Here is a 22,053-nt window from a genome sequence, read left to right on the forward strand (position 1 = left end):
TGTGGAATGGCTCTGAGCAGTGGTGCTCAGTGCTGATTGCATATTGGAATCTTTGGGGGAAGTTAAAATACCATTGCCTGAATCCCACTCCCAAAGATTTTCATTCAGTCTATTGGCTTAGGGTTTAGCTTAGGCCTAGGCATGTTTAATGTGCAGCCCAGGTTGAGAACCTTAATAATTAGATCTTAATCAGGTAACTGTAGTGAACTATGAAAAAGGTCAGAATAAAGCTGATGGTAATTAGAGGAAAAAAGCAGGGAGGCACAAAAGATTCCGAAGATATAAACTGTATTTTATAGTACTTAGCAGTTATTTTGGAGAATTGCCTCCAGGAATAATAAGGAAACCAGGAGAACAAATCACTTCACTTCCTAAACACCAGTCCTGGTCTGCCACCAGGTGCCACAGCTGAATGAGTTCCTTAATCTCCTATCTTGGCTTGCTCATCTGTCTTGTGATCTGAAATCCTTGATTCTAACAGTCTGTCGTTCCATGGAATAAGAGGTAAGGTATGTTTGGTCTTAGACACATCAGTGCTTACAGCAGTTGCCAGTTTTTCCCTGGCAGTGAACCTGAAGGATGAAATAAATTGTCCTGCAACCATCATCCTGGTATTAGTAATCCTAGAAGGAAAAAGGGCACACATAGAAAAAAACTCAACCAAATGATGACACACGAGGAAGATTTAACAGTGAAGTATGCGTTAGAACAAAGTTCTAAACATGTAGAGGCTGCTAATATGCTTCTAGAAAGTAAGGAGCCAGCAACTGGCTAGTTCTTAAAACCAATAATTTGCTTTAGTTATTTATCTTTTAAAAATAATTTAAGCTTTACTGGAAACAATTCAGGAAAGCCCCAATATTAGTTGTAAAAAGCCAAATGAGGCAGGCATTTGTTTACATTCTTTAATAGCACATCCCCAAACAGGGCAGCTAGAATGCTTTATCTTTATAATGTTGATTGTGATGCTGTTCTGGGCTTCCAGTAAATTTGCCTTGCTTACAGTGTATAAACTTTATCTGCAACATCAGCAAGTGGTAAAATGTGCTGATTGGTGGTTTCTCTGATGCTTTTTTTTATACTAAAAATATTTGCATTGAGTGTGACTGTACCCTTCCTTTGTTTTAACATGAAAATACCAAACTTCTTTGAGGCACTACTCACCATCCCCCTTAAAGTGTGTGTGTGGAGAAAAAATGAGAAACAGGAAGAATAGCTGCCTGTCTGCAGATTTAATGAAAACATAAGAAAATTTTTGTTTGCTTAGGCTGTTTTTAAGAGTAGGAAAACCTGTGGATGAGTCAAGAGTCCAACTGTGAAATCTGCCCATAAATGAACCTACAAAGGTGATCAGTAAACTAGAGTGCTTAACCAAACAGAACTTGGGTAACTCCAAGGCACCAACTAGTCACCAAAACAGCAAAAGCCTGTGCAGCTGGTGCAGGGGATGGTGGTGCCAGCTGGAAGTACAACTACATGCTGACATTTAGGTGACATCAAGTAAGAGAAACAGAAGAAGAGAAAGTTTTTTAAAAGATCTTGCAAATTTATGTAGTCTCACTGAAGAAAACACTTCCATTTTATTTCTGAAGATGAGGGTCCAATCAATATATACTTAAGAAATTTAACAAGGTTTTTGTTCTTTTTTAAAATAGTTGTCAATGGACCTTTATTGTATTTATTTATATGTGGTACTGAGAATCAAACCCAATGTCTCACACATGCTACACAAGCGCTCTACCACTGAGCCACAACCCCAGCCCAAGGTTTTTGTTCTTAAAGACAACATATACACACATAAATAAGGAAGCACACTGTAATCACTGGGACCTGTCCAGTAATACTGAAAGTTTCATTTTTTTTTTTTTTGTGGTGCTGAAAACTTAGACCAGAGCCTTGCATGTGCCAGAAGAGGGCACTACCACTGAGCTACAACCTTCTAAACTTGTTAAATCCCTTGTATCAACTATTATCAGAAAACACCTTTAGAGATGTCAAGAATATTAGAATCCCAAACTCAGGGATTTTCTGACAACTGCAGAATCCAGCAAATTCTAATTTCAAGATAACCCAGCATGCCTTAAAAAGGCAGTTGCCCAATATTGCTTGTGCTACACCAATGAGACTCGGCAGATGTTTGTAAACGGTTAAGGTCAAAGACTAATCTACAAAAACTTACCTACCTATGGAGAAGGATTACAAACACCTTAGAACTACTCTACTAAATGGGCATGTTAATCACAAATAAGAAAAAGCAGACTGCAGAGCATTGTCACTGCATTTTCAATGCCAGGCACACTGGTTATCTGCTCTGTGGGGAGACAATAAGTATTACACAAATTCATTAGGTAATAACTTCTGTCAACATATCAGTGGCAATAATAATTCACAATGTAGTAAAATGAATGCTGGTCCTGGAAAACTTGGCCATGTTCAATTGCCTTTTGTGCCATCGACCAGATGTTTGATTTTGGCCAGGCTTGAGCGTCAGTTTCTTATTTGTAGAACAGACATCATCATATCTACCACAAAGAGGAGTTGTGAGATTAGATATAATGTATGAAAGAGTCCTTTATAAACTAAAAAGAATGCATTTTCATTAAATGAAGATACTGTACTTCCTCATGTTATGTTTGAAACTTGTTTTAACCAAAATTTAAAAATGATAAGCCCCATAAATTTGGGGGGAAGGTGGGGGTACTGGGAATTGAACCCAGGAGTGTTTAACCACTGAGCCACATCCCCAGCCCTTTTAAATTTTGAGACAGGGTCTTACTGAGGCTGACTTTGAACTTGCGATCCTCCTCGTTTAGCCTCCTAAACCAATGGGATGTGCCACCAGGATGTGCCACTGGGCCTGGCTCCCATAATTTTTCTGACAAACTTCTTGCTAAGAATCCCTTTTTGACACTGTAATCCATTAGTAGAGCCTAACCTTGCTGTTTTATTTGAAAACAATTACATGTTTAACTAACTATGAATACACATTTGACTAACTTCTGGCCCTTGTATCACCAGACAAAAACCAATCTATTTATGAAATGAGTCTTATGCAGAGTTACTTCCTGCTTGGCTTCATCATGTGTTCCCTTTTCTAAGGCTACAATGTGCCTTTTTAACTCTCTTTCCCCACTGCTGTATGGGCAGATGAGGAAAGTGCTGTCTGGTGACAGTGAGTGGATGCCTCATGACCCTGGGATTTCCCACTGAGACACACATAAAATCACGGTTTGGGGCTTCAAAACTTTTTGTTTGTTCCTTTTCCTCGCCCCTAACCCCCACCAAACCCACTATTTTTTTTATCACACATTATAGACAGATCAATATGTAGGAGCAGTTCATTCAAACTGCTCCCCACTTTGCACCATTATATCTAAAGGCGAAATTAGCCATTACTCCTTTGTGTAGAGGAAATTAATTTCTTTTGAAATATGTTCACAGTGAAACAATCAGAAAAGGCCAGTCTTTTCTTGAACCAGTCATCTTAAGGTTTAAGTAGAACTCAACTGTTAGTATGATGGGGATTATGAAAAGTATTTGTAATTGTTGAGATTTCTAAAAATACAGCAACCACAACGTAGCAGATTGGAGGCTTTTTTTCAAGGAAAGGCTTGCTCTTAGTTATCTTGATAATCTCAGGGCCCAACTGAATCTTTGCCAAACTAGCTGTGTCAGCCTACTTCTGCCGTGTCCTTCTTCACCCATGTTTACCAGCCACTGTCTGAGGAGACTGTATGTAGTTGTACCAGTCCTGGTAGCCAATGACTAATTTTTTCTAATCTCAGGCATACCCTTACTTTTTGTGTGGGATTATGGCAAAACAGGAAATGTTCCTCACTCCTGCTTTAATGTGTCAAAGGGAGCTTTATAAATTTTTGGCAGAATTTGGCATACATATTAATAATCTCCCTGAGTTTGAAGCTGGTTAGTCTCAGTGAGAGAAAGGACCCGTTTATAGCATACTTCTCACTTCAGCCTCAAATTTTTTCAAGAGGATGGAGCCTGGTAATAAAGGTGTTTCTACCAAGTGCCCCAACATCTCTGTTCACAGCCTTTATTCTTTGATTGACTGCTGTTGCCCAAGGCAACCTGATCAGGCACCCAGGATATCAGCCTCCCCTGGGATTGAATTACCCTGGCAGCAGCTCTACTAGATAATAGCTGCAAGATGATCGCTCCTCTCTAGATCAAAATGGAATCAACGAGTTCTACAGAAGACATGATTTACTTTTATAAATTTTAAATCAAAAAGCTAGTATTTAATTTAATGACATGGTGATGAATATCTTATTGCTTTGCTAAATACCCAATGCCTCTAAGTGAAAATCTATTTAAAAAATGGTCCAAGCACTAACCAGTGCCCCACTTATTTCAGTTAACACTTGGCACAGCCAAAAGCAGTGCCACCAGGAACCAGAAAATGGTTCCTGGTGGAAATGTCTTGCCTTGCTAGTCACAGCAGCATCTTTCATCCGTATTAAGGAGAATATGAAGACAGCTTTATTTACTTCCTTGACAGTCCTTCAATCTGGAGAAAGAAGGAACTGTGATTCTAGTGGATTTTATTGACTTCTTGACATTCTGAGACAAAGGCTGAGGCTCTGATGCCTCATAGCAGAGAACAGACCCATTAAACTTCTGGAACTGAAGAATTTCTCAGGCTTACAGGCCCTTGACGTTCCCTGTGCCTTTTTAATGGGCCCTGAGGCACACCCGAAGTCCAGTCTATGATCAAGATGTGGGAACCAGTACCTAGCCAGTGCCCAATATACGAAATAAATCCTAATATTACAATAAATAAAATGCCTATGGTACTTAACAATTTACAAGATGGTAAGCATTCTCAGTTAATCCTGGGGAAGAAGTGTGTAATCTTTTATATTTTACAGATAAGGCTTAGAAGTAGAAATGACTGGCTCCTGCATCTCAGTCCCGAAACCAGGATCAAACCCAGATCTGTGGTCCCTTACCTGTCTCCTTAGCTACTCCTTATCTCAGCATTTCCATCAGATGTGACCAGAGACATTGGCTCTGTAAAGCTACATAACAGTGTATCAAAGGGAGTTTGTAAAACTTACCTGCTGACAAGCAAACAAGACTGGGCCAGTGGCCAACCCAAGTTTCAGATCAGCAGATGTTGGTTTGCCCATCTGATCAGAACAAGAGGTGAAATCCAATACATCATCGATGAGCTAGAGAAAAGAAGAAGGCAATGTAAACAGCAACACAGTGCCCACATCACTGCTGCTCTGTAGGGATTTTACACTGGGGGGAGAGTACTAGCTGTCCCCACACACTACCATTCTTTTAAATAAGAAACACACCAACCTGAAAAGCTATTCCCACATTTTTTCCATATTGATAGGCAATCTCATGCACCATTGGGTCAGGGCATCCTAGGACAGAGACCTGAAACAGAGATTCTTAGATAAGCTGCTGGCATCCAGAAACAAGGCCAAACCCTAGATTAGAGTCAGATGGAAATTCTCTTAAATAAGAGGTTGTGAGGCTAGATTATGTAGAACCAGGAGATACTGATCCCAAAAGTATACAAAACAGGTACAAAATAAATGTCCTCTTTTTTTCTTATCCCCCCACCCTTTTTTTGATGGTGCTAGGGATAGAACCCTGGACCTTTATGCATGCTAAGCAACTACTCTTATCACTGAGCTAGCCCACCCTCTGTTTACTTAAATACTAAGAAAACAACCTTCCCTTCCCCCCTTCTTTGCAACAGAATAAAGTCTTTCTCATTGCCTGGGAAAAACTGAGCTATTAGGAGACAGTTCTGCCATTAGGCTAAGTAAACCTTTGTGACATGAAAAAGAACAGATTCCATTATGTGAAATACTGGTTTCCAGCACTCAGCACACTGGCCCAATATACTGTTGGCTTTAAGAACCTCTAAGATTACCCTTCATTTTAGGGCGAGATATCTCATCTAATCATACACATGATGTGTATTTCCCCATCTGTACTCTTTTCTTTTAATAAATTTTGGTGATTCCACTTACTTCTGAATGCAGTTATTTCTTGCTCTGTCTGCAACAGTCTCAAGCCTTGTGCTTCAGACATTCAGATTCTATTCTTTCATTATTAGAAGGATGGTCCTTGGTTCTACTCTTCCTATATTTCTCTTGCAAAAAACTATTATAATTGTGTAACAAGTGTTTTATCCCCTTGTTAGTGGGGGGAGAAAAAGGGCTTCAAAAGTCTTTTTTTAATACTCAAAAGATAACTAGCCGGCCACTTGAGTGCACTTCCCACTGCTCTGCTAATAAGCATGCTAAGCAGGCCTGGCCACGTTTTCAGAAAACAAAGACTGGGTAAAAATACAAAGAGGGAAGGGGGTGCCCATTTTGCTTTACTGGAGAGGAAATGTCTACATTGACTCTCAATGAGAAAGTCAGATGGAGGTTTTCATGTAATGATACTGGTGATAAATAATCCTGTCCCCAACCTTTAGTCCCTACCTCTCTGCTTGAGAACCCATTTTGCTCAGGCATCAGCATGGTACAGTGGGGCACTCTCTGCAGTTTGTCAGCAGGGTTCGATTTATGCCCCTTACCGCAAACATGTGACCATGGCATACTATTTAGGCTTTCTGTGTTTCAGTTCCCTTCTCTGTAAAATGTAGGCATTAAAAGCACCCCTCACAGGGGTGCTGAGAAGTAAATGTGATGTTGCACCTAAGCCCTCAGTAATTTTGCCTGGCATCTGGTTAGAACTCAATCTGTGTTTAATCTTCCCCTCATTCCCCTTATCCACTGGATCCAGAACCAGGAGCCTGGGCAGGGTCCACTCACTTCTGCTTTTTAAAGTTAGATCATATAACTTCCTGAGCCTGGAGAATGTTTTTTAACAATGTTAAGTCTGTGACTAGAATGCTTAGCTGAAAGTGCAGGATAAACTGCACACACCATAAAGGGTCAGATGATCATTTATTTGAATGGATAATAAGCTTGTAACTGCTTTCAATAGTAAAGACCTGACCTATCTGGGGCTCTGAGTTTTAATTAAAGACTCTCTATGAGACATAGGGAACAATTTAGAAACTTTGATATCCATCAAATTGGCTCAAAGAATGAGAGCATGGCAAGGTTTGGGCAGCTTAGGATATGCTGAGCTGGGCAGAAATAACTGATAATGAAGCACACTCCTGTAGCTACATTAATGCTGTCTTCTTAACATAAAGCCCCTCAGAAATACAAACTGAAAAAAATGGAAGATTTTTTAAAAAGGTCTTCTACTTCTAATGTTATTGTTAATGGATTAACACTTACGGATATATCGTTAGCAAACCTTGTATCATCTTGGTTAAAGCTCACAACATCCCATAAATACTATTACGTGGCTGAGGATGAGAAAAACTGATAAATTCTGATCACTTACTCTCACCAGACACCATTCTAAGATTCATTGCATAGGAAGTCACTGTGAGGTCTGAGGAACTGAGATGCCAAGGGAACAGGAGTTACATGTGAAAGACAGGCTGGAATCAGAATCTGAATCCAAGCATCTGGCTTCAGATACCATTTTATTTATCCTTTTGCAATACTGCTTCCAATAGACAGAACAACAAAAGCTCAAAGAGGTCAAGGAACATGCCCCAAGTCAGCATAAAGCCACGAAGTCTGCCTGCCATGTCCCTTCCCCACTCACATCTGCCAAAACAGACATGAGCTTAGTGGGCAGCTTCTACCTCACACACAGTGAAGGGTCAACATTTCTGTTCAGATTTCAGAGTCCTGTTCCCCTAACTAGGTTAAGAACTGTTGGGATCAGTGGCAATCTAACTGAAAACAACCACAAATAGGAAAATCATACAACAAAGTACAACACGTGTGGCAAGGAGGTAAGCTAATGTAAAAGGACACTGCTCAGCATCAGAGATGCTCACATGTTTCTGAAAGTGGGTTGAAAATGGAGAATGAGTAAGTCAAAGAAAGTAGAGCTTCACGGATTGTTTTGGTCAAAGCAGATGTCACAGCCACGTTGTGCTGTGTGTGTATATGTGCTTCTTTCTAGGGAAGGGCCACACCTTGCATCAGATTCTTAGAAAAATTGGGAAATACTATTTGCATTGGAGAGGGCAAAATACTTGATATTTAATAAGAATCTCTTATCTTTTTTTGATGTACTGGGGATTGAACCCAGGGACACTTTACCACTGAGCCATATGCCCAGCCCTTTTTATTTTTTATTTTGACCCAGGTCTTGCTCAAGTTGCCAAGTCTGGTCTGGAACTTGCAATCCTCCTTCCTCAGCCTCTTGAGCCCCTGTGATTACAGACATGTGCCACTGCACCCGGCAAGGATTTCTATCTTTGAAGAATCTGTTTCTTCACCATGGATTAAGAGAAATATTTGGATGGGAATGTACACATTGGGTCTTATTTGTTAAAAATAGCAGACAGAACTGGAACTCTACTATCACAGAAAATATCAAAAGAGGATAATGTCAAAAACAACTGAAAATATTCAGAGAAAATACATATAACATCACAGGAAAGTAACTAACAACATATAAAGAGCTCTTAAGAACTGAGGGGATAAAAGATCAAATAGGCAAAAGACAGGGACAGATAATTCCCCAAAATTAAAGAAATAATAACGACCCTTAACCATATGAAAACATGTGCAGCTTCACTGAGAAGAAATAAAAATTAATCACCATGATACCATTTCTCATATATTGGATTGGGAACAAAGTCTAATGCCGTATTCAGTTAGTGAGGCTGTGGGAAAGAAGTAAGACACCCTCATCAACTCTGACAGAAATGCACACTGATACCCTGTACAGGGAATTTGCTTATGTATCTAACAAAACCACAAATACAACTGCCCCTAAATTTACCCCAAACACATACCTCTCACGATACAAAAATACTCTTACATAAGGTTAGTCATTGTAATGTTATTAGTAATGATAAAATACCAGAGACCTGAATGCCCATACATAGGAAAGTAGCTGAATAAACTATGCTACATCCACACAATAGATACAGTTGCAGCTGTTTTTAAATAAGGCAGATTCTATAATCATCATGGTATCAGTTCAGAATATATTATTAAGTGAATAAAGCAAGGTGTAAAAGCAAAACAAACACAGAGACCAGTGCATTCTTTGTTGTAAGAAAGAGAAAGAAAAGATAGACACGTGTTTTTTTGGCTTGTGCAAAATGAAACAGGAAGGAAGAATCAGAAAATAATGAGACTAGTCACCCACAAGCTGGGTGCAGCAGATGGGGGGAGTGACGATGGCATAAAAGAAAAAGGGGAGCTGACTTTTTGTAAGTTCTGACTTTTGGAGCAATGTTAATGTCTCATATACTCAAAATAACAAGAGTAACAAGACCCTCAACACAAAACAAACAAAATCAGTTAACAATGGGAAGGAACCCCTAACATGGAATTAAAATGATCCAAATTTTAAATAATAACATCACCAGAAAGGAGAGAGGATTTTTTTTTTTTTTTTGGGGGATACCAGGGACTGAACCCAGCGTGCCTAACTACTGAGCCACATCTTCAGCTCCTCTCATTTTTTATTTTTGAGACAGGTCTTGAATTTGTGATCCTCCTGTGTCACCTTCCCGAATCACTGGGATTACAGGCATTACAGGTGCCACCACACGGCTAGGAGAGAGAACTTTTAAACAGTGCTTTGATTTATCCTCAAGCTAAAAACAAAAGGATCTGTAAACAAAATACTAAACCCTAGCCACTGGGCTTGTTTTTCACATTTCAATTTTGAAAGTCCTATGGATATTGTAGGATTGTATGGATATTGTAGGATTGAGCAAATAAGTACATTGTGGAGAATGGGTACCAAGTTTCTCACAGATGGGGAATAGTTACAAATATGGAAAATGGAATGCTAGAATAAATCATGAATCCTGAGGGGTGAGATGGATTTGAGCCACCAGTAGGATACCTAAAGGTTTCAAAGAAATATGGGTGGATATAGAAATACAGAAATATCCATATCCATATGTGTTAGTCAGCTGTTCGTCACTATGAAGTAATACCTGAGAAAATCAACTGCAGAGAAAGAAAGATTTATTTTGGCTCACAGTTTCAGAGGTTCCAGTCCATGGTCACTTGGCTCTGTGACTACAGGCCTTTGGTGAGGCAGGACATCATGGTGGGTGAGTACACAGTGGATCAGAAGTGCTCACCTCAGAGCATCCAGGAAGCAGTGAGGCAGAAGAAGGGTCAGGGACAAAGCATACCCTTCAAAGGTATGCCCCCCGTGACCCACCTCTTCCAACCACACCTGATCTCTCAAGGTTTCCACCCAATGATGCCACCAGCAAGGGACAAAGCATTCAACACATGAACCTTTGGGGGAGAATCCAGATTTAAACTGTAACACTACATACATGCAAAACACATACACAGGTATGTCCCAGCTATTCCACCGACAGGGCCTAGAAACAGTGACACACTGTTCAAAATTCTGATTTCTAAACATCATCTCCACCAAAAGGAATTTGGGCTCCATGGATGCCAGGGCTGGAAAGTACGAGATGCGCCTGGAATATCTCCTGCCATAAATTAAGACAGTGCTAAAAGAATGTTGGGGACATGTAAAAAGATGTAGGAGCAAGATTAAAGGGACTCCCCACATTGGCCAAATATGGGACAATAAAGCTTTAAACCCTGATAAAGGGTTATAATCCTAACAACCTAAGACTCATCCAGACAAGAGCTACCTGTAACAGAAGACTAACACTATTGCGGAAGAGTGACTTGGAAGGAACAACAGGAAAACCACCATTTGGCAACCACCATAGTAATAACTGCCTCAGGAAAGAATCATTAGAAGATGCTAAAACCAGCGGGTGAGAGTTTGATGAGAAACAATATTTACATAATATGAAAATGCCTCCTTAAAAATAGGGCAAAATAGTTAACTTTAAAGTAAAGAAACCTGGCAGACAGCACCCTCTCCAAGTGATCAAAGTGCACCTCAGTAGTTAGGAGCTGGAGACATCAGGCATCTCCCGAGGTGATTAACTGAGAGGACAGCACTGCTTGTTGTACTCCTGCCACATTCACAACCTAAATCTAATCTTGAGAAGTATCAGACAAACACACCTTGAGAGGCTCAACAACATAATTAGCCCGTGTTCTTCAGAACATCAAGGTAATAACACAAGATGAAGCCTAAGGAACTGCTTTAAACAACAGAGACAAGGATCTCATGACAATTGAAGGCAAGGTGAGATCCTGGAATGGATCCTGGGGGAAAAGATTTTTTCCCCTTTGTTATTTTGTATTTGGACAATTTGCAAAATCTGATTAAGGCCTAATGATATATAGTAACAAAAACTCAGCACTCTGCTAATATGATCCATAACACAAAATTCTGTGGTAGTACTCTAGAGCTTTGAAAATAAAGCAAGAAGAAACCCCACTGATTCCAGGACACACATAGTGCTGGAGAGAAAAGAAACCTAGGAAAAATGGCCAAGGATATAGCTCACTGGTGGAGCACCTGTATGTTCAAGGCCCTAGTTCAATCCCCAGTACTGCAAAGCCAAACCAAACCAAACCAGGGGAAAAAAAAGAAGAAAAAGAAAAAAGAAAAACAACAAAGCAGGATTACCTAGTTCTGGGTTCAAGTCCCAGCTTAGCTACTGTCTAGCTGAAGAAAACTGGCCAGACAACACGACCTGTCAGTTCTCATTCCAAACAATATTCTGGGCAACAAGTCATAAGTTTTACTGGTAAGCTACACAATGTATTTTGCATGACTGTCTAAATAAATGCCCAATCATTTTTTGAATATAAGATTAATTCCATTTTTAATATCAGTCACAAAAACAATCTCCCTAGATAGTCCTCTCTTAGATTTCCATATTATTCCCACTTATAATAAAATGGTTGGTTAAAAAGGGTAAGGTGGCTGGGGGCACGATGGTGGGGGGAAAATGGTATCCTTGGTAGAATGAATTAGAAGCTGGTAAATTTCTTTCCAATTCCTAAAACATTTTGGAAACCCACTAGTTCTTCTATAATAATACCAATCCTTACATTCCTATTCCCTCTTTTGGCCTGTTTAATTTGCTTCATATGCATTTCTTTGGAGCTCATGTCTTTGCATTTTAAATACCAGAGTACATAAAAATAGCAATTTTCAATACATAACACCACTGGAATATTTCCACCCATGGGCACTTAAATATAGAAGCTTTTATTCAGAGAACACACTATGATTTTGTTTTATTATTCTAACAGCTCTGGAGTTTAGAAAAAAAATTACATGGAAAAATAGATGGTTCTGGGGCAATGCCAGCATGCCTCCTAGTGGAGGGCTTAGAGTACTTTGTTTTTAATAAAGGTTGAGCCTTTACGTTCATTATTTACTTGCTAATAATCTTTGAAGAATGTGGTACTATTTATAAAAGAATAATACCTGTGCTTTATCTTTGGCTTCTTAAGCAGAGGATAGTGACCATAATTAAACCTTTCCTTGATAACTTAGATCCATCTCCTTGGATACCGGCACTGAATGAACCAGTCCCAGTTCAGGCCCCAGGCAGTACTGCTCCTTTGTGCCTGCGGTTGTCCACTTTGTGCAATTCTAATTCCAACAGCCCCCCCACCTGCTCATGCCTCTAAACTGCAGTCTCAAACTTAGGAATTATCAATGAACTTCTCACTTAACATACTAGAGTGTCTTATGATGGGTCCTGATGCAGATTTTGGTCATCTGGGGTGGAATAATCAATAAAGGATTATTGTAACAGCTTTAAAGCACCCATTTTAAATAGGCCATTCTTTTTTTAACATTCGGTATCTATCATATTTTCATCTCTTAAAAAAGAAAAAACTCCACACTTGTAATTTCTTGGAAATAAGAACATAATAGCCCTTTTCAATAAAAAGACAAAAATGGCTGAGATTGTGGCCAGCATGTTCTACATAATTCACATTCCTTAGGGTTTCAATTAGATCTTTTTTAGGAAGAAAGTGTTGTCCTCATTCTTTCCCGGCTCACAATTACACATTTCTTGACACTTATCAAACACTTTCCCGGCTCACAATTACACATTTCTTGACACTTATCAAACAGAGATGGTATTAGCAAGGGACTTATTCACTGGAGAACTCTGAGAAAAAGCTCTCTTTAATTGTAGTTATGTTAACAGCATGTCATGACAGCAATTTCCATTTGACCCTCAGAGGTCTTCTTTTCTTGTTGCTGTAATCACATGGGATGATTACTTATCTCTGTATCCATTAGGCTGAGAGATGCTCAGATGAACAATTGTATGGAGACATTGGTTTTCATTTGTGCGCTTAACAATGAATACTACACCTTTTAGGCTATGGATTAAAGATGTTAACTAATGTTAAAATATCATCAGTGTAGCCAGGTGTGGTGGCACACGCATGTAATCCCAGCAGCTTGGGAGGTTGAGGCAGGAGGATCACGAGTTCAAAGCCAGCCTCAGTAAAAGGAATGGGGCTAAGCAAGTCAGTGAGACCCTGTCTCTAAATAAAATACAAAATAGGGCTGGGGATGTGGCTCAGTGGTTGAGTGCCCCCAAATTCAATCCCTGGTACCAAACAAAACAAAACAAAAAAGTCATCAATTTATAGTCTGAAGAAATAAGGCTTATTTATATTTCACGTAATAATATTGGGAAGATCTATTATCTATAAAAAAAGTATGTAGAACATACTTTATAATTTCTAAAGGTAAAAATGTCAGAAATGTGACAACAAATATGAAAAAATTGCCACAAATTGTTCAGAATGTTACAGTTTGAACAATATATTGGGGATATAATATAAAGCTTATTTTGATTTAATTCTTAGGAGGCAAGATAAAAAGAATAGTTAACGGCTGCATACCAAAAGAAGATAGCAATGGGGTTGGGTAGAGCACTTGCTTAGCATATGTGAGGCACTGGGTTCAACTCTCAGCACCAAATGTAAATAAACAAAATAAAGGTGCATTAACAACTAAAAAATATATATATAAAAAAAAAAGATAGCAAAAATAAAAACCATAGCCCATAGTAGAAGTTGCGTGTGTGTGTGTGTAACCCAGGGCATTGTGCATGCTAGGCAAGCACTTTGCCACTGTTTTCCAGTGATATATTTTCTAGAATTAGCTCCAAGAAAGAGCTATGAGACTTTTTTAACTTGAAAAAAGACAGAACGTACATACTGCTTTACAACTGTTGGCTATCAGACTTGCAGTCTTCTTGAAGGTCTTTTCAAGATAGTGGGCAAATCTTTCATTCTCATTTTCTTTTGACCCTAGCTGAAGAAATTCACCTGAAAAGAAGGAAAAAGGTCTCTTGAGATATGGTTTTACTGCCTGCTAAATACCAGGATTGAATAAATAAAAAATAAGAGTTAGAAACAACATACCACGCACCAAATCTTCAATAACTTGGGTTAAAATAGATATAACAGTTGTGTTTCCAATCCGTGCCAGAGCTATAGATGCTGCAGAAAGAATTAAATCTCCAGCAAGAACAGCCTAGAAAAAGAGGAGGAAAAACTCAAATAAAAAGATCAGAGCAATGGAGTCAATGATGAAGCTGACTTGTCAGAGGATGAATGCAGAATAGGAAAGAGTAAGTTTCCTCCTTTCTCAGCAGGATTACATAATAATCAGTTACAGACTTGGGCCACTGTCTGACCTGAGCTGACTCTCAGATATTACCTTAGTCATGGAAAGGGAATGGAATTTACCTTCTTACTTCATTCCCCAGAGGCCACCAAAATGCAGCTGCCTTCATTTTAGCATGATCCAATATTGGATCATTTGCTGTTCCCTCAAACCACGTCACTCTGCCTTTTCACTTACTGTTTCTTTTGCTCAAAAAGTTCTTTGGGGGCTGGGGTGTAACTTGGTGATATAGCACTTGGCTAGCATACCCGAGAACCTGGGTTTGATCCTCAGCGACACACACACACACACACACACACACACACACACACACGTTCTCCTTTTTCACTTTGCAAACTCAATTTGCAAAATTAGCTCAAATAGCACCTCCAAGAAATCTTCTCTGCTACGGCAGTCTGATCAGATCCCTCTGACTAAGCGAGCACAACCAATGAACTCTGCACCCCAAGCAGCGTTGTTCTGTTCATTTCTTCACTCTTGGAGGACCCAGACAAGGAACGTTTCTGCTAGTACTTAGCATCCCAGTGCACAGCATGTTTTTTTTTCCCAATGAGAATTTAACTAAGGATACTTTACTCCAGGTTCGATGCTCTTTGCAGTATCTTACACTGCCCTTCATTCGTAGGTCATACCCCAAATTCTTTTAGTGTTGGGCATCTACCACAGGTCCTGGCACCTCTTAGTCAAGTTCTCTGCCATGTAGCTATACTCCCAGCCCAATTAAATATTGTTTTCATTGATTATTAGGTAATTAATACTTTCTCAAACTTTAGATCATGAGATGTCCACAATGTATTAGCAAATAATCAGAATAACATGCTGTAATCATGTACTCACATTAATTTACATATTTAAAGATATGGCTTAAGTGTTATTAAGTCCTATTGGAATTAGTCATAAATGCTAGAGCTCACAGAAATTTTAATTCATAGAATTTTCAACATAACCATTTTAGGTATTTATTGTCTGTTCTCTAGTATCTAAAAGAGACACATGTAACATTCAGTGTATGTTTACCAACTAATCACCATTTTTATTTACTACACATGTTATATAAGCTAGCACCATGTAAGTATACACTTATAAAGTAATCTGACACATCATGACATATATGAACACACTTATACCCACCCATTTACCCCCCAAGTATTAGCAACTTGTCGCCTGAGATTCTTGGGTCTTTACCTCTTTCCTTTCTGGCCCTAAGGATCCTAGAGGCCCAAAAGTTATAGCATATGAATCTAGAACCACAAGGATCTAGATGGCTAGGTTTGAAGAGTTAAAGGGAACCAGAAGTAACAAGGGCTCAGGTGAATGGATTCTTGTAGCAATAACACAGTCATTATGGTTCAGAAGCAGGAAAAAGGTGACTAGCAGGCAGACTCGTGCTGAGCAGGCCACTCTTGTAGCAGAGAGAGGCAGAGGATGGCAGCAAACACCTCCTTTTACCTGCACTCAGAAGCCCCCACCAGGAGAGGCAGACACACAAGGAGAAGACCATAATTTGTTCCCTTGACGATCCTTCCCTGCCCAACAGCTCCAAACAAATAAGGTTCAGGACTGGCCCTGCCTGAAAACAGACACAGGTGATGGCAGGAATGAGTCATGAAGTTACCCGTGTCCTCTCCAAAACAAAACTCCATCTTCTTTTTGCTAGCATTCTCATGTTTAGATTTCAGTCAACAGGATAAAAAAATCTTTTAATCTAAAATTTGATATAAAAGCCATATACATCGAATTGCAGAGTTCAATTTCACAACAAAGACTTTCTTGTTAAAGCAAAACCACTGCGTGAAGGACAACTGAACAGGAGGGAACCAGGTATTACAACTATGTGAGGGAGAAGGAGAGAGGGCAAGTTATGTTTGTATAAATTCTGCTGTTCAACTGGGCAAGATGGCCCAGGGAGGCATTTGTGTGGGGTGGATGTCTGCTCTTAAAAGGCCTGTGCATCCTTTTTTGTTCCTTTTTAAAACTTTATTCCCATTGTTCAACCTATAATTTATATATCCTCAAACTGAAGTCCCTAATGTGCACACTGCCCTCAAAGAACGCTAATAAACTAATACGGAATTACATTTTAAAAATACATACCCATATGAACCAAACCCTATTATATTGACTGTATTTAAAAAGATTAAGATTTTCATGGTAGAATAGTATCTAAGATTTTTTTTTCTTTTTTAGTTTTATTTATTTGCCTTGACACTCTTGTATATAGTAGTCAATCAATAAATGTTAAAGAATTGGACAAAGTCTGAGTAATTTGAATCCAAAAGTAAAATGTATGATTCCTGGCCTGGCGTTGTGGCTCAGCGGTAGAGCGCGTGCCTAGCAGATGCGGGGCCCTGGGTTTGATCCTCAGGACCGTGTAAAAATAAATAAAATTAAGGTATTGTGTCCAACTACAACTAAAAAATAAATATTAAAAAAAAAGTATGATTCCTTATGAAATTCACTTTTTGGAAATCCATGAATATCCCTTTCCTTACAACCAAAAGAAATGCTATATGAAATGGAGAGGAACCAGAAACACTAAGTTTATTTTTCTATGGCATTTTCTCTTGTTTACCAAGTATCTATATACAAAAATGACATGAATACTTTTTTGAAATTTATAAGACCATATTTGAACAAGCATGTTTTACTTTGGAATTAGAGACACATCTGAAAAACAAATGTAATCCAAAAAGCACGTGATTTAGTTAGAAGGAATTTTAAAAGCCATACCTTCTTTTCACCCCAGATCTTATTAACTGTGTGTTTTCCTCTTCGAGAACTTGCATCATCAATAACATCGTCGTGAACCAGACTAGCAGTGTGGATCATTTCTGCAATTAAGGCTACGGAGCGCTGGCTGGCTTGCATATCTCTAGTTAACAGAAAGCAATGCTTTTTTTAACAGAGGCGCTGCCTAGAACCTTTTCAGCAATCATCTTGTGAAAACTGGACAACGGATCTAGGATAAAGAATTTTATTTCTCTAAGAGAAACTGTATAAAAAACGATGGCTTCCCTACAGAGCCATTTCCATCACTTGGAGAACATTTTAAAAATGCACAAAAGACCCTGCCAAGACTCTAATTTATGGACTCTATATTAAGGAATAGAATTTGCATAGTTAACAAAAAAAGGATAAACATCTCAAAAGTCTGGTCACTGGGGTGAACAATCATCTTTATGTCCTTTAGTAGTGGACTTAGTTGTCCAAGTTATAATTTGGTTACAATTAAATTTCAGGGCTGCAAGGTGAAAAAACGTAAGAAATATTTTTAAAGTGTCTTAAAGAATCTACTGTCACTATGTTCAAAGCTCTTAAGAGTCTTAAATTAAATGGTCAAATATGACAACATCAATAACCAAGATAGAATGTTTTAGATTGTTTTCTAATTCATTAAATATGAAGTTTTAGCACTTTTGTCTTGCTAGGAGCCCAGGCCTGGGCTGAAGGAAGTGCTTCTCCTGCCTCAGCCTTACCTCAGCCTTGCCTCAGCCTCTAGAGCAGCTGGGACTACAGGCATGTGCTACTGTGCCTGGCTCCCAGAGTAGTCACTATCACTATCTCCATCTATGGGCATTAAAAATAAAAATAAAAAAAAAAATCAAACTAAAGAAATAGCTAACTCATTTTCAATCTCATACATATGCCTGACTTAAACACGCACTAACCACATGTTTCACTTATTCTGTTTACTCGACCTCAGGGGTGGGGAGGTGCTGGGGATTGAACCTACGGTGTTTACCATTGAACTACAGCCCCATTTTGATTTTTTATTTTGAAACAAAGTCTCCTTAAGTTAGTGGGATTATAGGCATTCTCGACCATGCGCAGCTAGGTTATATCTAATGAGGGAAGGAAATGGAATTTCCTACTGAAATGACCCTTTTATTTAGAAATTTAATCTGAACATCTGTATAAGAGAGTGCTCATTCTTTATACCTTGCAGAATGTAATTAAAAATGCAGTGTAACTACAGAAAAGATGCAGTAATCAACTATAGACACTAAGAAAGCATGTGACTATCTTCTGTTCTTTCTTTAAATAGAATTTTAAAATATGACTCCTTGCTGGGTTCTCTTACCAAGGCCTCAGAACTAAGCCTCACAACCTTCCAAATGATTTCAGCTTGAAAATCAATTTTACATGTTGCTCATCATTTATTAATATTTCACAAGCCACAACACAACAGCTCTTAATACTTCCAGATCATGACAGATTCTTCCAAGAAGGAAAAAGTAAAACAAACAAACAAAAAAACAACTGAGGGCTGGGGCTGTAGCTCAGTGGTAAAGCACTTGCCTAGCACATGTGAGCACTGGGTTCAATCCTCAGCACCACCTAAAAAATAAATAAATTAGAGGTATTGTGTCCATCAACAACTTAGAATAAAAAAAGTAACAGAGGATGGAGACAAATCATCATATAAAGCTATTTCATTGGGCTAGGGGTGTGGCTCAGTAGTGCCTGTGCGAGACCCTAGGTTCGATCCTCCAGCACCGCAACAATAAACCACTTTGGTAAATGACAAAACAGAGGTTCAGATGGCTTTCAGGAGCTTGCACTAAATTCTTCAGTGAGACACTCAGACTTCATATTAGGAACCTATAGTGTTTTTCAGGTAAAGTCACTAGGCCTTGTCTTCTTTGACTTGAAAGCACAGGGAAAGATAGACTCTTATAGTTGGTTTTAAATATAAGGCTATTTTACAAGAATATTTTCTCAACTAGGTTTCAGTCTACTAAAATATACTTTTCTTATCAACTAAGGGTGGAACTTACCTTAAAGAAACTGTCAAGGCCTCTAGCTTTTCTCAGCATTCCTAAGTTGGGCACCACTTCCATTATCACAAGTTCTATCAGCCGACAGGGCTCCCGCTGGGAGGTTACAATGAAATGGAAGGGCTCATTCAGAGGCTAGCTTGTTTTGTTTTGTCATTTGAAGATATTAAAACAAAGACTTATTAATATTCTGAAATTTCATAGACTAGCTATGCATACAAAAATGTCATTTTGCATGGCTTACTTACTGACTAATGAAATCAGAATTCTTGCTTAGAAGGCTATTTGGCACTGCGACACAGCCTCTACACCAGATTTTAGATGCTTTATGAGTCTGATGTATTTTTTTCCTACACAATTAGGCTTTAATGTGTGCCAGCTTGTAACTGCAAAATACTGCCACTGCTTATCCTTAATGCAGCATCCTGTGGGGACAGATGACTGAAATTTACAGATTACAGAAAAAGCTCACACTATCTTTAAGATGAAATCTTTGAAGTGCCAAAGCCTTTGAAAAGCTGGGCACTATTCCTACTTCCTACTGTGAAATAACTGCCACACTTTCCCAGATCCCTGGAGAGGTGACAGGCAAGGTATCACGAGAAAAAGAGGCCCTTAGTTTTGAAAGCTGGCTTTGTCTTGTGTGCTATGATTGAGCAAGCCCCTCGTCGGAATGCTTTTCCCCTTCATTAGATTAAAATAATTTTCTAAATGAAGAATTTCAAACATACAAAAAAATGGATGACTATAACGACCCTCCTCCAATCCTTTATCCAGCTTACATGTGACTTTACTTTTATTTAATTATTTGTGAGATACACGATCTCACTATGTTGCCCAGCACCTTACTATGCTGCTGACCTAGAACTCCTGGGCTCAAACAGTCCTCTTGCTTCAGCCTCTGGAGTGGCAGGGACTACAGGAATGTACCACAGTGACCAGATAGGTATGACTAAAACCACTCCCCATTCATACTATTATATAATGTGAAGTCTTAAATTACAAGCAAGCCTAAAGTATGTGTGTGGAGGGATGTTATTGGCAACAACATCAATAGTACCCATAATCTAAGGGGTGGCACAGGATGTAGGAGGGATGCCTGTGAGCTCACACTTGTGGGCCTTATCCTTAGTCAAACTCATACCCTTCCCTAGGTATTCCTTATGATTAACAGTGGCCTTTACTTTCGAGCGCTGGAAGTTTAACACAGGAATGGATGGTGCCAATGATGGTAGCAGGTCACTTCAACAAGGCTACCAGGAGAGGTTTGGGAGAAAGATATAGACACCATATTGTGCTGTGAATACAGCAGAGCAATTTTAGAGAAATGTATTTAATATAAAGCCCCTCCCCCATCTTTTTTTTTTTGAGGTAGGGGATCTCAGGATGTTGCCCAAATCCCTGATAAAGCTCAAAATTCTTTGATAACCTAAGTGCTGACCTAAGTTTTGTTGAATTCTGTTACAAGTTAAATTATCTGGGAAGTATTCTGAGATGGAGCCTAATTTACAGGATGTGGGCTGGGAATGTAGCTCAGAGGTAGAGCGCTTGCCTAGCATGTGTGATGTCCTGGATTTGATCCCCAATACTGCCAAAAAAGCAAAGAAGTTAATGAACTGGTTGTTTACTAGAAGAGCCTTTGGGATCAACACCCAAGGGAAGGAGGGCAGAACAAGAAGCCAAGGCAGACCCAACAGACTTAGCCCAGAAGGAGCTCTGCAACGGGAATGGTCCTTTATCTATCAGTCCCTAGACATGAGCTGCCTCCAGAAAGGACAATAGCACTTCTTGACAAGGCTGAGAAATGAAGACCAACAGGCATTAACAGCACCTGGTATAACAGCTGGGGCAAAAAGTATTTCAGTGAAGGGCAATAGAGGAGGAACATATCAGAATCCACTGCATCTCTATTTATTAGACATTTCAAACCTGAGTCTGTATTCCCACTTTACCTTCCTTTGTATGGTGATTATCAGGATACAGGGAGAAAAAAACTGGATCTTAAGCTTTTCAGGGCCATATTATCCTTCAAGAGTATACAGTAAGACATGGATACCCTTCCCCAGATAAATGCAAATACACAAAAAATTTTAGCTGGGCATGGTGGCACATGCCTGTAATCCCAGTGGCTTGGGAGGCTGAGGCAGGAGGATGGTGAGTTCAAAGCCAGCTTCAGTAACTTAGTGTGGCTCTAAGCAACTCAGCAAGACCATGTCTCTAAATAAAATATATAAAAGAGCTGGGGGTATTGTTCAATGGTTAAGCGCCCTTGGTCCAATCCTCAGTACCAAAATAAACAGATAGAATTTCAAGGGTTCACAGACCCCCACAACTCCTATAGACCTCAGGTTTAAAACTCCCAGTTAAGTCATCCAGCAGAGAACATTTAATAGCTGAAAAGCTTAATAAAGGCAGAAAAATGAATAGGTGGTTTTCCCTTCCTTCACTATTTCTTAAGATACTTGTTCTGTCTTCTAAAATCCTCACCATATTACTAAGTGATTCAATACACACTTTAGAAATAAGATATCTGATAAGGTTCATAAAGAGCTTTGACTGTCAAACGATAAAGAGGGTCTCTCTCCATTGTGCCATCACCAAGAAGCAAGCATGTGAG

At 39.1% G+C, this 22,053-nt stretch overlaps 1 protein-coding gene across 3 annotated transcripts in view; it reads right to left on the minus strand.

The window, feature by feature from the left end:
• Pdss1 (decaprenyl diphosphate synthase subunit 1) overlaps positions 1-22,053 on the minus strand; it is a 35,864-nt gene that overhangs the window by 4,337 nt on the left and 9,474 nt on the right. For 2 of the 3 annotated variants that reach the window (XM_015495222.2, XM_048812675.1), the window contains exons 5-9: positions 17,389-17,530; positions 14,394-14,505; positions 14,188-14,297; positions 5,329-5,409; positions 5,079-5,192 (exon numbers count right to left, since the gene is read on the minus strand). In XM_015495222.2, coding sequence (XP_015350708.1) covers positions 5,079-5,192; positions 5,329-5,409; positions 14,188-14,297; positions 14,394-14,505; positions 17,389-17,530 — 559 coding nt within the window. Of the gene's footprint in view, positions 1-5,078; positions 5,193-5,328; positions 5,410-14,187; positions 14,298-14,393; positions 14,506-17,388; positions 17,531-19,436; positions 19,533-22,053 lie in introns of all 3 variants that reach the window. The other variant, XM_048812676.1, reaches the window with a different exon arrangement.

This window comes from Marmota marmota, unplaced genomic scaffold (genome assembly GCF_001458135.2).
Source record: "Marmota marmota marmota unplaced genomic scaffold, marMar, whole genome shotgun sequence".
Lineage (NCBI taxonomy): Eukaryota > Metazoa > Chordata > Mammalia > Rodentia > Sciuridae > Marmota > Marmota marmota.